At 39.4% G+C, this 15,777-nt stretch overlaps 1 protein-coding gene across 8 annotated transcripts in view; it reads right to left on the bottom strand.

Annotated features, from left to right (window-relative positions):
* Positions 1–15,777, bottom strand: part of UBR2 (ubiquitin protein ligase E3 component n-recognin 2) — a 130,623-nt gene that overhangs the window by 5,329 nt on the left and 109,517 nt on the right. For all 8 annotated transcript variants that reach the window (XM_004379458.3, XM_023734206.1, XM_004379457.2 and 5 more), the window contains 7 exons: positions 10,881–10,977; positions 10,362–10,429; positions 8,969–9,104; positions 8,250–8,340; positions 6,147–6,277; positions 3,738–3,846; positions 2,964–3,020 (listed from right to left, as the gene is read on the bottom strand). In XM_004379458.3, coding sequence (XP_004379515.1) covers positions 2,964–3,020; positions 3,738–3,846; positions 6,147–6,277; positions 8,250–8,340; positions 8,969–9,104; positions 10,362–10,429; positions 10,881–10,977 — 689 coding nt within the window. The remainder of the gene's footprint in view (positions 1–2,963; positions 3,021–3,737; positions 3,847–6,146; positions 6,278–8,249; positions 8,341–8,968; positions 9,105–10,361; positions 10,430–10,880; positions 10,978–15,777) is intronic.

Genomic DNA, 15,777 nt, shown 5'->3' with positions numbered 1-15,777 from the left:
AAAAAAAAAAAAAAAAAAAAAGCACCTTAATGGCACCATGCATTAGGGCATTTGTACTTGAAGAGCTCAGAATAAATTAACAGGACAGTAGTGATGGTACTCACTATCAGCCCCAACTCGAAACCAAACCCACTGCTGTTCAGTTGATTCTGACTCAGCGATTCTACAGGACAAAGTAGAACTGTCCCATAGGGTTTACAAGTCTGTAAATCTTTACGGAAGCAGACTGCCACACCTTTCTCCTACAGAGTGGCTGGTGGGTTCAAACCATGGGCCTATCAGTTAGCAGCTGAGTGCTTAACCACTGCACCACCAGGGCTCCTGTATCTGCCCCATTTAAGTGCAAATTTAGTAGCTCTGGGAAGTAGGTGAGGGGCAGAAAAGGGTATTTACCCCTGGGCTTCTACCTAATCAACACAGTAATGTAGAGCCCAACCACAGAACTTAGGATCTAGAAGACAGAAAGGATATGTAGGCTTATTAGGAGCCCTGGTGGTGCAGTGATTAAGAGCTCGGCTGCTAACCAAAAGGTTGGCCAGTTCGAATCCACAGCCACTCCTTGGAAGCCCCATGGGGCACTCTACTCTGTCTTATAGGGTTGCTGTGAGTCGGAATTGACTTGACGGCAGTAGGTTTTTTAAGGCAGGAATGAGTTGGAGGAGAGAAGGCAGTAGTAGATGGATTTTCCTTAAATTAGAGATATCGTGCCACTTTGATTCTGTCACTCAAGTTAATTCAGACAAAATTTAAATCCAAATTCAACTAAGCACTTGAGGAACTTGTCTCAGTGTTAGGCACTTCACCTGCCCAGCATGAGAGATGAGGTAGTACTTCACCTACTAAAAATATAAGAAATGGATTTAACCTGAGGGGGTAAAACTTTACAAACAGTAGTTCTTGGTCAGGGTTACACATGAGAACCACCTGGGGAACGTTGGGGGATTATACATGCTGGGACCCTTTGTGGGTAATATCAGCAGAAATCCGATGCTCGAATGTGAGGAGTAATCAAATCCCCACCTCCCACTTCATCATTTCTGATACCAGCTGCCCACACAGTACTTTCTCTCTGACCCTAGCCACTCAGAGCTGGGGTAGACCTCTCAAGTTAAAAGGACACACTGTCCTTCAGACTGCTAAATAGGCAGATGCCAGCTGCAAGTTTGGGGAGTTCACACAACACCCCAAACTTCTGGTCTACTGGCCACAGATGTGAGGTTTTCCCACTACTCCATCAGGATGCCAGCTGCAAGCTCAGGGGCCTCCTTGGGTTCCCTCATTTTCATGTGCTGGCTCCCCGTACCCTACTCCTTGGGTTTGATAATTAGTTGGAACATCTCACAGAACTCACAGGAAGTACTATACTTACAGCTATAGATTTATTATAGCAAAAGAATACAAAACATGACTGTCATTAGGAAGAAACGCATGGGCGAAGTTTGGGAGCTTCCATGTCCCAAAGAGGGTGCGTCACCCTCCCTTCATCAACCAGGAAGCTCTGAGCCTCTGTGTTTAGGGCTTTTATCAGCCAGTCATGATTGAGCCCTCATGCATATGCATGAAAGACTAAATCATGCCTCCTGAAGTTAGCTGAATTGGCCTACCAGGTAAATCCTTTTTAGTCTGGCCATCCCCACTCGTTTGCACAAATCCTCAGGTGTAGTCTGGAGGTTTCAGATAAAGGAACATCAATTACTCCCAGGGTTACTTCACAGAAAGCAAGGACAAATGCCAAAATTGTTTTCCATTACTCCACAGACCCCAATTTTACAGAAACTGGATTTGGTAGGTAGGCGCTTGAGTATTTTTTTAGAAGTTTCCTAGGTTATAATAAGGAGCCCTGATGGCACAATGGTTAAGCACTCTCAGTTGCTAACGGATAGGCCAGCGGTCCAAACCTACCAGTGGCTCCATGGGAGAAAAGACCTGGTGATCTGCCCCTGTAAAGAGTATAGCCTAGGAAACCCTATGGGACAGTTCTACTTTGTCCTGTAGTGTTGTTATGAGTCAGAATCAATTCGACAGCACACAACTACATTATACTGATATGCACTTCAAATTGAGAACTACTGTACTGAATTTTTTGACTATAGGGTTGAGCCATAAGGAATTGCTTATATTCAACCATACCTGATTTACAAAAACTGGAATTTCCATATGGTTCAACCCAATAAAATTATCAATGGCTAGTGACATCACAAAAAGAGATGATCTGACATCACTTTGTGCCTTCTCATGAAGTATACATACCATCTGTAAAGTATTACTGGGACAACAAAAACTGAACCTGAACCTGATCCAGCGTATGAGAGCTCATTATAGGGAACAGCTTGTAGAAGAACACGACAGCACCATGGGGACATAATCGGAAAAACCCAGGCTGCAGAAAACTCTACAGGACAAATGACTCCATTTCTTCAATAAATAAACAGAAAGAGGAATCAAGAGCTTAAAAGAGACCTAAGAGACATACCAACGAATTGCAGTATATAAACCTTCTTTGGATCCTGGTTCAAACAAACTGTAAACATAAAAATGACTGGCCATGACTTGATAATTACTGAAGCTAAGTGACAGGTACATAGGCCCTCATTATACAATTCTCTCTAATTTTGGACAGTTTGAAATTTTCTGTAATAAAAGATATAAAAAAAAAAGAAAACGGAGGGCTAAAAAAAACCTAGAAAGGGACCTACATTTTTTAAAAAGCGAATATTCCAAAATATAATAGTTTTGTTTCCTCTGCCAAGAATAATGCACTATATCGTTATTTATATCCACAATTCTGAGGCTTTCACAAATTCTCATCACTAGATTAATAAGAAAAAAGTATGAGGGCAAGAAGTCCTATCTCTTGGAATTACTGAAGGCTTGGGAAGTCAGTTTTGAAGGAATACAACACTTACATCCTGCTTTCTCCCTACCTCCCACCCCAACCAAGTCTTTGATAATCTTTAACTTACCTTACAGCATCTCTTTCACCTTCTAGATATCTTTTAACTTCATTGTTATGACACCAACTTGAATATAAACGGGGGGGGGGGGGGGGCGGGGAAAAAAACCAAAACATTTTTACTTTTAAAGGGCTAAAAGAATTTTTCCCCTTCTAAACCAGTAATTAAAAAAAAAAAAAACCTTCTTGGGTTACTATGATATACTTTGCCTAACCAAAAGATATGGAAGAAATTCCATACCTTGCCTGCAACTTTTAAAATCAGAAGAATGTGACCTGTGACTCGATATATTAATTTGCAACTACATGTGCTATAACCCAACTAATTTGGACACTCTGGAAAAGCCAGTCTGAATTAATGACAAACTCATATTATCTGGAGCTGGAACACTCATGTTTTAATCTTAACTCAGTTACTAACTTGACATGATTCTTAAACAAGTCAATTTTCTCTAGGTTTCAATTTTCTCAAATATAAAGTAAGGGTATTGACTAGATAACTGAGTTTCTTTCGCTCCAAGTATCTATGGAACAAAGTCCTTATGAATAAACTAGTAGGTAGAAATGTTTATTTCCATGCAAATCTGTTCATGCTATTGTCTAGCTTGGCAAAAATCTTACCACAAAGGTAAACCCTTAGAGCTAAGAAGGTCTAATCATTATAGTCTAAATTACATGGATTGAATTCTGCCGGGCTCACTACCTGAGAATTTTGTCAAATATGTAATAAAGTTTGGTTCTGTATAAATATTCAATATAATGAAGTAAAATGTATAATTATTACCTTTCAATCAGTGAATTCATTATCTCACTATTTTCTTGAAAAAGGCAAATGAGGTTTTTCGGTAGAGAAAGATAGCTACATAAATGTTCAAAATGGCTTGTTCCAATAACTGCAAATGTAGAAGAAGAAAAATTTAATGCTTGTAACAAGTAAGAGTAGATCCTGCATGGAAGCAAGCAGTAGGACGGCTTCATTCAACCAAAATACAAGAGTTCAAATTTTCTAGATACATAACTTAGCAAGATAACAGGATGGCACTGGGTAGGACTCCACGGAAAATGACACATGGATAGAGTGGAGTCTGACAACTCCTACACCAAACAGGTCACAATTTTCTGGTGTCTCAGCTTTACCATTTGTAAAATGGTATATATACCTGCATGATCTACTTCATGGGGCTATTTCAAATATTAAATGACAAAAAATAATGTATAGATCCTCTGGAAAAGTATAAAGCAAAACAGAAATACAAGATGGTTTTATCATGATAGGTAGATTTAAACAGTAACTGTAATCACCATTGCAAATTTGGAAGTCTACACTCTTCTATATAGTGCCTGGGCAACTGGGTGAATAAAGGTGCCAGTCAATAAGTTTAAAGAGCAGCATTACATGAAGACCCTCTGGTGCCAGGTGCTATGAGAATACAGAGATACAATAAATTTTCAATCTACCTTTATACTCCTTTTATGCAATGAATCAAAACAGAATATGGAAAAAAGTGTGGAAGAGCAAATCAATCCCCACATTAAAATCAGATTCATGTGTAATTATTATTTAATAATGTTTAACAGCACATTTACTGAGATCCAAATAAAATCAGATTTATACACAAATATGCATTTTTATTCTATAAATGTGAATGAACATCATCATAGTCAATAAGCTGTGTTCTAACATTTTTAATTGGCCCATTTTTTTTTTTCTTTCTATTACACTTCAGGTGAGGGTTTACAGAACAAACAGCCTCTCATTAAACAGCAGCACACATATTGTTCTATGACATTGGTTAACAACCCCATGACATGTCAACCCTCTCCCTTCTCAACCTTCTTTTTTTTTTTTTTGGTGAAAACACCCATAGCCAAAGACACACCATTTCAAAAATTTCTATATGCACAGTTCAGAGACATCGACTACACTCTTCCGATTGTGCTGCCATTCTCACTCTAGATGAAGGTCCACAGAACAAAATAGTTTCTCATCAAATAGTTAGTACACATGTTGCCCTACGACAATGGCCAACTACCTCACAACACATCAACACTGTCCTTACTCAACCTTGGGCTCCCCATCACCAGCTCCCCCATCCCCCTCTGCCCCCAGCCCGTCCCCGAACTGCTGTGCCCCACCAGTCCTGCATTGCTTCATGGGGCTGTCCAATCCCCAGCCAAACAGCGAACCTCAGAAGTGACATCACCACTGAGCAAAAGGGTGTCTGGGGGCCATATTCTCAGGGTTTCTCCAGTCTCCTTTAGGCCAGTAAATCTCATTTTTTTGTGTGTTAGAATTTTGTCCTACATCTTCTCCAGCTCTGTCCAGAACCCTCTGTTGTGATCCCGGTCAGAGCAGTCAGTGGTGGTAGCCAGGTACCATCTAGCTGTACTGGACCCAGTCTGGTGGAGGCCCTGGTAGCTGTGGTCTATTAGTCCTTTGGACTAATCTTTTCCTTGTATCCTGCTCTCTTCATTCTCCCTTGCTCCCGAAGGGATGAGACCAGTGGAGTATCTTAGATGGCTGCTCACAGGGTTTTAAGACTCCAGACGCTACTCACCAAGCTAGAATGTAGAACACTGTCGTTATAAACTGTGTTATGCCAACTGAGCTAGATGTTCCCCGAGACCATGGTCCCCACAGCCCTCCGCCCACCAATTCAGTCCCTCAGGGAGTTTGGATGTGTCTAGGGAGCTTCCATGACCTTTCCTTGTAGAAGTTGTGCTGGTTTCCCCAGTATTGTGTACTGTCTCACCCTTCACCAAAGATACCACTTATCTATTGCCTATTTAGTATTTCCGCCCCCATCCCTGCCATCTCTGATAACCAACAAAGATTGTTACTTTTTGTGTGTAAAGTTTTTCATGGGTTTTTACAATAGAGGTCTCATACAATATTTGTCCTTTTGTGATTGGCTTATTTCACTCAGCGTAATGTCCTCCAGTTTCATCCATGTTATGAGATGCTTCACAGATTCATCATTGTTCTTTCTCGTTGCATAGTACTCCATTGTGTATATATACCATAGTTTGTTTATCCATTCATCTGTTGATGGGCATCTAGGTTGTTTCCAACTTTTTGCTATTGTGAACAACGCTAAATTGGCCCTCATTTTTGCAAGTCATTTTTAATTCTCAATTTTTAGGGTGAAAGACTACAAACACCTCCTACATTATGAAAGAAATCAGAAATTACCTTGAACTTCAGATGGGGAAGGAACTCCATTTAAGTAATGAAAAAACAAAGCAGAACACTTCAGGAAAGGCATGATTCCAGCTCTGACACTCCTCCACAAATGCCAGGCTGAGGGTATTTCTTTCAAGGCACTACAAGAGAGAAAAGTAATTATTGGGAAATTTAATAAGAAAAGGTCATTCTAGCTAGAGCAGTGTGAAAACAGAGATGGCTGCTATTTGGAATTGATGGTACATGTGCTTAAGAGGTGAGTTAGCCGACTAGCAGTAGCCCTGACTACTAGAAGATGTCAGGTACAAATTGGTGATATAGCCACCAATGCTATTATTAAAATTTATAAAAGTGATACAGCCACATAAAGAGAAAATTGGGAAAATAAAAAACCATCAACTACTCCAGTACCTTCTATCAACAGGTATTATTCTGGTACATTATTTTCACACTAATTTGTTTTACATAGATGTAACTATAATAAATGAAATTTAAAATTAATGTGCTTCAGAACTTCATAAACTATAACTTTAAAAAAAATTTTTTTTATTGTGGTTTAAGTGAAAGTTTACAGTTCAAGTCAGTTTCTCATACAAAAATTTATACACACATTGCTATGCGACACTAGCTGCTCTCCCTATACTGTGGCAGCACACTCCTCCTTTCCATCCTGGATTTCCCGTGTCCATTCAACCAGCTCCTGCCCCTTTTTGTCTTCTCATCTCGCCTTCAGACAGGAGTTGCCCATTTAGTCTCATATATCTACTTGAGCTAAGAAGCACTCTCTTCACGAGTATCATTGTATGTCCCACAGTCCAGTCTAATCTTTGTCTGAAGAGTTGGCTTCGAAAATGGTTTCAGTTCTGGGCTAACAGAGAGTCCAGGGGCCATGTCTTCTGGCGTTCCTCCAGTCTCAGTCAGACCATTAAGTCTGGTCTTTTTACTAGAATTTAAGTTCTACAACCTACTTTTCTCCTGCTCCATCAGGGACTCTGCTGGGTTCCCTGTCAGGGCGGTCATTGGTGGTAGCCAGGCACCATCTAGTTCTTCTAATAAACTGTAACTTTTAATGGATTTATAATATTCTGGAACACATCAATCATCCTGATACCAAATTATTCCCTCGTAATCAAACACTTACATTGCTTTCAATGCTTTGCTAATACAAGTAATATCAGAGTGTACATCTTTATGTCTATAAGTTTTTCTATATGTTGGACTATTTTGTTAGTGTGGGTTTTCAGAAATGGGATAACAGTCAAAGAAAAAATATTTTTACAGGTTATTCACATTTACTGTCAAAAAGCTAAGTGAAAGTGTTGCATCAAATCACAAGGACTCCAACAATATGTGAATTTCTAATAATTTTACTGCACTTTGGCTAGTCCTAGATTACCTTACAAAATATATTATGCTAATTTACAAATTTTTTATTCCTAGTGAGACAAAAGATGTTGAGAATAGCAATTTCCAAAGTATGCTCCATCTTTCCATTAGTCCATGCCAGATCCTCTGAGCAAAACGGTTCTATGGTTAGATAAATTTGGGAAGCTCTGCATATTACATCTCTCTCAGAGATTCCCAACATATGTTAGTATAGTAAGAGTTCTGCGAAGTCCCACCAATCATGTTTCCCACTTCCTCCTCCTTTTTTTATTTTCCTTAAATTTTGTGGTAATATATACCGTGTTTTTACACAAATAACGTGCATTTTCTGTTTGTTTGCGGGCCACACCCTCCTGCCGTGAGTGGTGCCCTCACAAGTGCTGCCATGCCAATCCTTTTCCACAAGTTGCTGTAAAAGAAACTAGCATAGTGTGCTTATGCAAATACCTCCTGGGGGGAGGGCATGGCAGACAAAGAAACACAGAAGGCATGCGCTATCTGTGTAAAATATGGTAAATAACAAAACCTTTGCCATTTCAGCCATTTTTATGTGTATAATTCAGTGACATTAATTACAATCACCATGCTGTACAAACATCACCTATCTTCTTTTTTAAATACATTAATAGACAGCAATTTCCTTTACCTAATGACTCAATTTCTTTTTCATGTTATCACCCACTAATATTTGGGGAGATGTCTATTATGTAAAAATTATGATCTCACCTTCCTGTATACTGGCGAAGTGTTTTATACAAATCAAGAACTGCTAATTCTTCGTCACCAGTGGGATTTTCTTGATCCATGCCATTCTCTTCTGAAAAATAAGGAAAAATTAGCACTCAGTATTGGCCTATTAAGTGCTGTCAACATGACTGCTTTCCAAATCATTTAAGCACTCAAATATATTCATCCACTAACACATAATATGAACACACCCTCACAAAACACACAGAATTTAATATCTGAGGTGTGAACACAGTATTGATCTCCATCAGACCAGGGAGCCAGTGGGCTTTGGGAGAGGAAGTCATCAGGCTTTAGGGTGCTAACTGGACTGCTGGGGTAAAATCACTAAATACATTATCTTGAAATGTTTTAAAAACAGGAAGCTTGGATGCAAACTATAATTTAATGATGAGCTCATGAGGGCATTAACAAACATGTAAGTGAAAACAAAACCGACATTCTAAAATCTAAAATTCTAACAGGCTTAACCGCTATGCTACTTAAATATTACTGAACTTATGAAATAAGAAGTATAGGAACATTCACATTGCTAGGGGATTTTAATGGAAGAAAGAAATGTGCTTCAAAAAGCAGTCTAATTATAATTCATATGTTATTCTTGTCCAAGTACCTATTCATCATAATACTCTTTTTTTTTTTAAACTGAGAAAACTCAAGTATTTCCTTCAAGAAGCTAAGAAAAAGGAAAGCATTACCTGTACACGAGGTAAGTAAAATCTGGACGATGTGTGCCATCGTAACCAGATGGAAGATGTGAAGGTCTCCAGTGCCAAGGCTGATCCCTGAAAAATCCTGACACTGCAACGCAGGGAAAGCAAGCACCAAGCTCACCTAGATACCAAACATGGAGGTCAGACAGACTGCCTATCCCTCCAGCTAAACACGGTTCTGTTTTCTTAATGTGACCTCCTTCTGAGCTTAGCCTCTTTCCATAGAAAGTCTTTGTTCTTTAACGGTATACACGTTAGAAATCCCAGTAGGACTGGTTAAAGAAAATTACGTAAGCGTTAAAGGGGTCTTGATGGACACTATCCTTTCATTTATCCGGTGGTCCCGATACGTAGCTTACTGTTAATAATAATAAAAACAGTACTTGGAAACTTTCCAGGGTGTGAGCAGTGGAAAAAGCACAGGTTTTGGACCCACAAAGATCTAGGTATGACTCCCAGCTCTTCCTCTTATGAGCTTCTTAGACAAATTAACATCTCTGAGCCTCAGTTCCCTTATTGGTAAATTATATATGCATGTTTTTAACATGTCAGTAGCAAGGATTAAGGACTAAAAGAGAATGTATGTGAAAGCATTTAGATATACAATATATGCTAGCTCTTTTGTTAGCCTCCTGCTGCCAGCATGGTGGTGCTAGTGGTGGCAGTTTTAGTAGCAGCAATGGGAACAAGTAATAGCTAACATTTATTAGGCACAAATTGCTCTAAGCTCTTTACATGGATGTTCCCACTGGGTTCTCACAGTCTTATGAGGTAGGTACTAACCAACTTATAGGTACAGAATCTGAAGCCCAGGAAGATTAAGGGGACAGTACGTGGGGCTGCTCTGTGTGGTAGCGCACTCTGTGCCCTGTACAAGGGGGCACAGCTGAGGTGGAACTGAAATTCAGCTACCTGCTGCTTGCCCAGCTGTGTGCCCTGGTACTAGACTGCACCTGCTTGGAGGACATACCTTTCGCTAACGCATTCGAAGGGGCTGTCTGTCGCTAAGGAGTGTGACCACAGAGATCCTATGCACAAAACCACTGTATGGACCAGCAGCAGCCCTTACGCTGCTGGTATTATCTTTACCTTATTATAGGTAAAAAGCACAGTGAGGTTAAATTATTGACCTTAGCCACAAAGGAAAATAAGAGAGGGAGGATTAGAATTTAAGTGCCCTGAACTCAGCTCAAGAGTTTCAACTAGGTTCCTTAATATTTTCTTTTCGAAGCTCCTCAGGAAAGAAAATTATAATCAGAAGTGGTAATAGTAACGTCATATGATAACTCCTGTCTGCCCCTACACTACTCCCCAAGCCAAAGGTAAAGCTATGTAGTACAATAAAGAGAACCTCAAACCCAAGTTGTGAAATACTCACCAATAAATGAAACATGTCAATATCTAATATGCATGGAAGATCTCCATGGTTCTCATTAGGCACCAATGCTAAACATTTAAAGAGAAATACATTAGTACATTTCATATGCCAAGAGAAGTATTAAATTATTTTAAAAATGTATATAATAGAGTTTAAATTTATCTTTTTGTAAGATACAGTAAAACTTGTGAAAGCTGGAATCTGTGTAAGGTGGAAACCTGTCAGAGAAAGAAAACTCAAATATTTTTTGCTAAAACGAGCTACAGAAAAGTGGTAAGACTGCACACCCTGTCAGAGGCAGAAAACTTGTAAAACCCGGAAAAACAAAGCAGTCCAATCGAGTTCCAGCTCTCACAGGTTTCACTGTATACATGAATTTATAACCTAGAGCTTGAATATAAGACAAACAGTATCTCAAAATAGTTCTTTCATAATGGAGAGAAGTTGAACCACTAAAAACAAAAATTACAGTAGATGAGAAATGACCATAACATATATGGCAAATGTATTAACACTCACATGCAAAAAGTTTACAAAAGTGTCCTTGCACCACTGAAAGTGATGCAACTGTCCAATGTGCTGCTGCAAATCTTGTTAGTGACCTAAGACAGTCATCCTGAAATAAAGAAGTTGACACAGTTAACAAAGTTACCAGCATATGAAGTAGCTCTGTTCTTTCAGGAATGCTAGTTCAAAGCAAACCTGTATGTACCATGAAATCTCTAGGTTGTATGGCATTATTTATGTGACATCTTAGATGCCATGTCTCTAACAGGGAAAATATCTAAGACATACTGAATTGTACGCTAAATAAACAAAAGCTATCTCCTTGCCACCACGCTGGCTCTCTATGGAAAGGAACAGAAGGATACGTACATCAAGACAGCCAGCAATAGAGAATGCCAAGAATCTGATGCAGAATTTTTTATATTTGTTCTAAAGAGACGCTCTTAAAGGTGGAAAATACTCCAAATATTGGGGCAACTATATGCTTTGATGTCCATTCCGATACAATTTAGGAATGGTCACACAAACCAGGCTCTCTGCAGCCATTAAAAACTCATGGGGACTATGAATTAACAATGAGAAAACTCTCGATTTAAAGTGAAAAATACAACAGAAACAAAACTACACGTACTCAACACCAAGTTTAATAAAGTACAAAAATGCTATGTGGAAAAAGACAGATTGGTGATAAGATGATGAGTTTTTTCTTCCTACTCACTTCATATTTTCCACATTTTCTGTAATTGTAATTTTCTGTGGTTCTGTAATACGTCAGGTCTTAATTTCAAAATGAAAGCTCATGCTCCCTCCTCCTGCTCGCAAGCTCACAGACGGAAAGGGGAGAGGAGACAACTGAAGGAGGCAGATATCACAGATATAGTGATAATAAATATATGTATTATATAGCTCACAGTATAATGAGCCCTGGTGATACAACGTTAAGCGCTCAGCTGCTAATCAGAAGGTTGGAGGTCTGACCCCGCCCAGTGGCCCCAGGGGAGAAAGACCGGGTGATCTGCTTCTATAAAGATGATAGCATGGAAAACTCTATGGGGCAGTTCCACTGTGTCACAGGGGGTTGCTATGAGTCAAAAACTGGCTTGATGGCACTTAACAACAACAACACACCTCTGAGAGTTTTCTCAGGGGAAGATAAAGCTTGGAGAGCACCTTAAAGAGTAGGAGTCAGCTTAGGGCACTCTAGGCAGAGGAAAGGAAATATGCAAAGGCCAGGGAACTAGCATTTGGGAATTAGCAGTGATTCTGCAAAACTCAGGGTTGCTTTTAGGAGGAATCCTGATGATGATGGATTAGAGAAGAGTAAGATTCAAGGTAGAGACTGCTACAAGAATGTAGGCAAGAAACAGTATGAGCTGAACCAAACAAGCAGAAGTAGGAATGGGAGAAATGGGACAAGTATCAGGAGGGGAATTCAACAGACTTTGCTGACTAGATGGGAATGCTCAGGAAAAACGATGCATCTAATAGGACTTCCAAGTTTCTAGTTTGGTCAGCTGGACAGACAGTGGTGACATTAACTAAGACAGGGACTATAGGAAGAGAAAAAAATTAATTTGCATTGTTGAATTTGAGGTGCCTTTAGGAAATTCGTAAGTACTGGTGGTGCAGTGATTAAAGTGTTTGTCTGCTAACCACAGTTCGAACCCATCAGCTGCTCTTTGGGAGAAAGATGTGGCAATCTGCTTCCGTAAAGATTTACAGCCTTGGAAACCCTACGGGGCAGTTCTACTCTGTCCTACAGGGTCACTATGAGTCGGAATCAACTCGACGGCAGTGGGTTGGTCAGGAGATACAGGTGAAAAAAATAAAGCAGACAATGAGATAATTGACCTGGGTCCAAAATAGAGGTCTAGGTTGGAGATATACACATGGGAATCACTTGGATATAACTGAAATCAAAGCCATAGATGGGGCTGGCAATGGAAGAGTATCAGATGATTGAGAATCATGAGCAGAACTCTGGGGGGTTTAAAATAACATTTACAGGAGACAGGAGAATAGATTGAAGGAGCAGGAGAACAGACTGAGAAGGAGTAGCCAGAGAGATAGAAAGAAAACCAGGGTGTCACAGAAATCAAGAGAGAAATGAGTTTCAGAAGGAAGCAGCAGTTAAAAAAAAAAAAAAAGGAAGCAACACTTAACATAATTAAGTAAAGAGAGACATCAAATAAGAAAGGGTCTGAAAAAATGCCCACCCAAAGTGGTAATCAGGAGATCATTTGATGAATTTGACAAGAGCAGTTTCCAAACAGTGAAAAAAGGTTTAGAGGTGAAAGCCAAATTGCAGCAAGTTGAAAAGTGAATAGTTTGCAAGAAATTGGAGGCAGAGTATACATTATTCTCTACAGTTTTGATACGTATAAAATCACACACACATATAAAACAAAAAACCTAACCCATTGCTGTCAAGTCGATTCCGACTCATAGAGACACAGACACACACACAAATATTCTAGAAGGATGTGAAATGAAATTAAAAATTGCAGATGTTATTATTATTTTGCTTTTCTGTATTTAAATATTCTTCTACCACATGGATTATCTATATAGTAAAATGAAATATGCTTTAGAAAGGATTGGTCATAAAAAGGGATGAAAACGCTAACGCGGTAAACAGAAGGAAGGTAACACTGAGGGCAAGAGTAAGAGAAGTGTTAACTGGGCATGCTTATCCACAGAGGAAGTGCCAGGAGAGAGAGAATAAAGGATAAGCCACTATATATCCTGGGGTCCCTTATCCTGTGATACAGGAGAAAATGGTGAATGGAGATATACATAAGTTTGAAGAGTGGGGGTCAGGAAAATAGAGGAAGTTCACCTGAGAAGGAGCAGCCAGAGAGATAGAAAACCTTACGTATACAACGGCTACATACTTTAAACAAGTAAATTTAAAATAGTTTTTTAAAGGAATAAGACTGAATTTTATAAGGCCAGCATAACTTTGGTATCAAAACCTGATAAGGACATTATAAGAAAGTAATAGGTCAATCTCTCTTATAAAAATAGATGTAAAAATTCTAGATAAAATATTAGCAAACTCAAATACAGTGGATATATAAAAACGATAATGTAAATTGATTACACATTAACAGAAAAAACAGATGCACAAGAATCAACAGTGTGCTGAAGAGGTAGCCAGAAGTATACAGAATTAAAGAAATGTGTAAAAACTGCCTTAAAAAATAGACAAAACTCTATACATGCATGATGGTCTGTTTAATATTTAACATACTTATCAACTCTTACTCACTGTAGCAAAAAATATCATAGTCAAGACTGATCTAAATGTGAATTGCCATTCTGTTAGTTTACTATAAAGATATAATTTTAACAGCAAGTCTTACTCCTCCACATTTCAGTTCAATTTCAATTTAGGCCGGAGGGGCTCAGACATCAGTATTTTTTTTTTTTTTTTAAATTTTATTGTTGTACTTTAAGTGAAAGTTTACAATTCAAGTTAGTCTCTCATACAAAAATTTATACATAGTTATGTGACCCTAATTGCCCTCTCCACACTGTGACAGCACACTCCTCCTTTCTACCCTGATTTCCCGTGTCCATTCAACCAGCTCCTAACCCTCTCTGCCTTCTCATCTCACCTCCAGACAGGAGCTGCCCATTTAGTCTCATGTATCTACCTGAACTAAGAAACACACTCTTCACGAGTATCATTTTATGTTCCATAGTCCAGTCTAATCTTTGACTGAAGAGTTGGCAGAGGGGGTTTTTGCATTGAGCAGTGGACTGGATTTGATGACTTCAAAGCTTCCTTCCAACCTAAGATTGTGAGATCTCTTTATTCTTAGCCAATGAAGAGTTTTCTCAACATCCTCTTCATGTTGGACAGTCCTCATACTTTCTTCTTTCCAAGCAATGGTGGTCATTTGTGCTGTATATCTGTAAGGACAGCTGCCCTGTAAGGGGAGGAGCCTGTTTTGCTCAGGGAAACCCCTCTGTAAGCACTTTGCCCAGGGATTGGGATATGTGCTTTCTCTGCATCATCTCAGAGATACCTTGCAATGACCCCCTGGGTGGGCACCATGATCATCCCTATCTTTCAGAAGAGAAACTAAGGTTCAGAGAGGTGAAGACACTTGCTTCAGGTCACACCGCTAGACACCACAGGACTAGGGCTTGCATTCAGGTCTGCTTGTTGCAAATGCCCATGTTTTCAAAACTACATACACTGTTAGGAGCACAAGAGTGGAACCATCTTTGAGGCATTTCTCTCCCCAGGGGAAGGGCTGTAGCTAGCGCCGCTCTGGGTAAGGCTCCGGAGGAAATAGAGAGGATGGCCAAAACCAGTTGTTGTCAAGTCAATTCCAACTCATGGTGACCCCATGTGTGTCAGAACTGTGTGCCACAGGATTTTCAATGGCTGATTTTTAGGAAGTAGATCGCCAGGCCTTTCTTCCGAACAGGCATCAGTATTTTTAAACACCTCCAAAGATGATTTTGACGAACAACTTCCAGGTGAGAACCTCAGATACAGGACCCGTATTAATAAAAAAGGGGTCTTGAGACTCTAGGTGTTTGCAATGAAACCAAAGCCAGCAAACTTACTAGCTGCTGAGTAATCCCACCTGTACTTACTATACTGGTTTACGTTTCTTAGATAAGCCCTTACATCAGTGGGTCTCAATCCTGGCACCTGGGAAACTTCTAAAAAATATTAATGCCTGGGGCCCATCTCCAGAGATTCTGATTTAACTGATCTGTGGTAGGGCCTGGGCAGTTTTTATTTTTTTTTAATATTTTATTGTACTTCAGGTGAAGGCTTACAAAACAAATAGTTTCTCATGGAACAGGAGTACACATGTTGTTTTATGACAGTGGTTAACAACCCCACAACATATTAACCCTCTAAATTCTCAACCTTTTTTTTTTT

This window comes from Trichechus manatus, unplaced genomic scaffold, assembly GCF_000243295.1.
Source record: "Trichechus manatus latirostris isolate Lorelei unplaced genomic scaffold, TriManLat1.0 scaffold00065, whole genome shotgun sequence".
In the NCBI taxonomy this organism is placed as follows: Eukaryota; Metazoa; Chordata; class Mammalia; order Sirenia; family Trichechidae; genus Trichechus; species Trichechus manatus.
The sequence above is the reverse complement of the archived record's forward strand: the minus strand, read 5'-3'. Positions and strand labels throughout refer to the sequence as shown.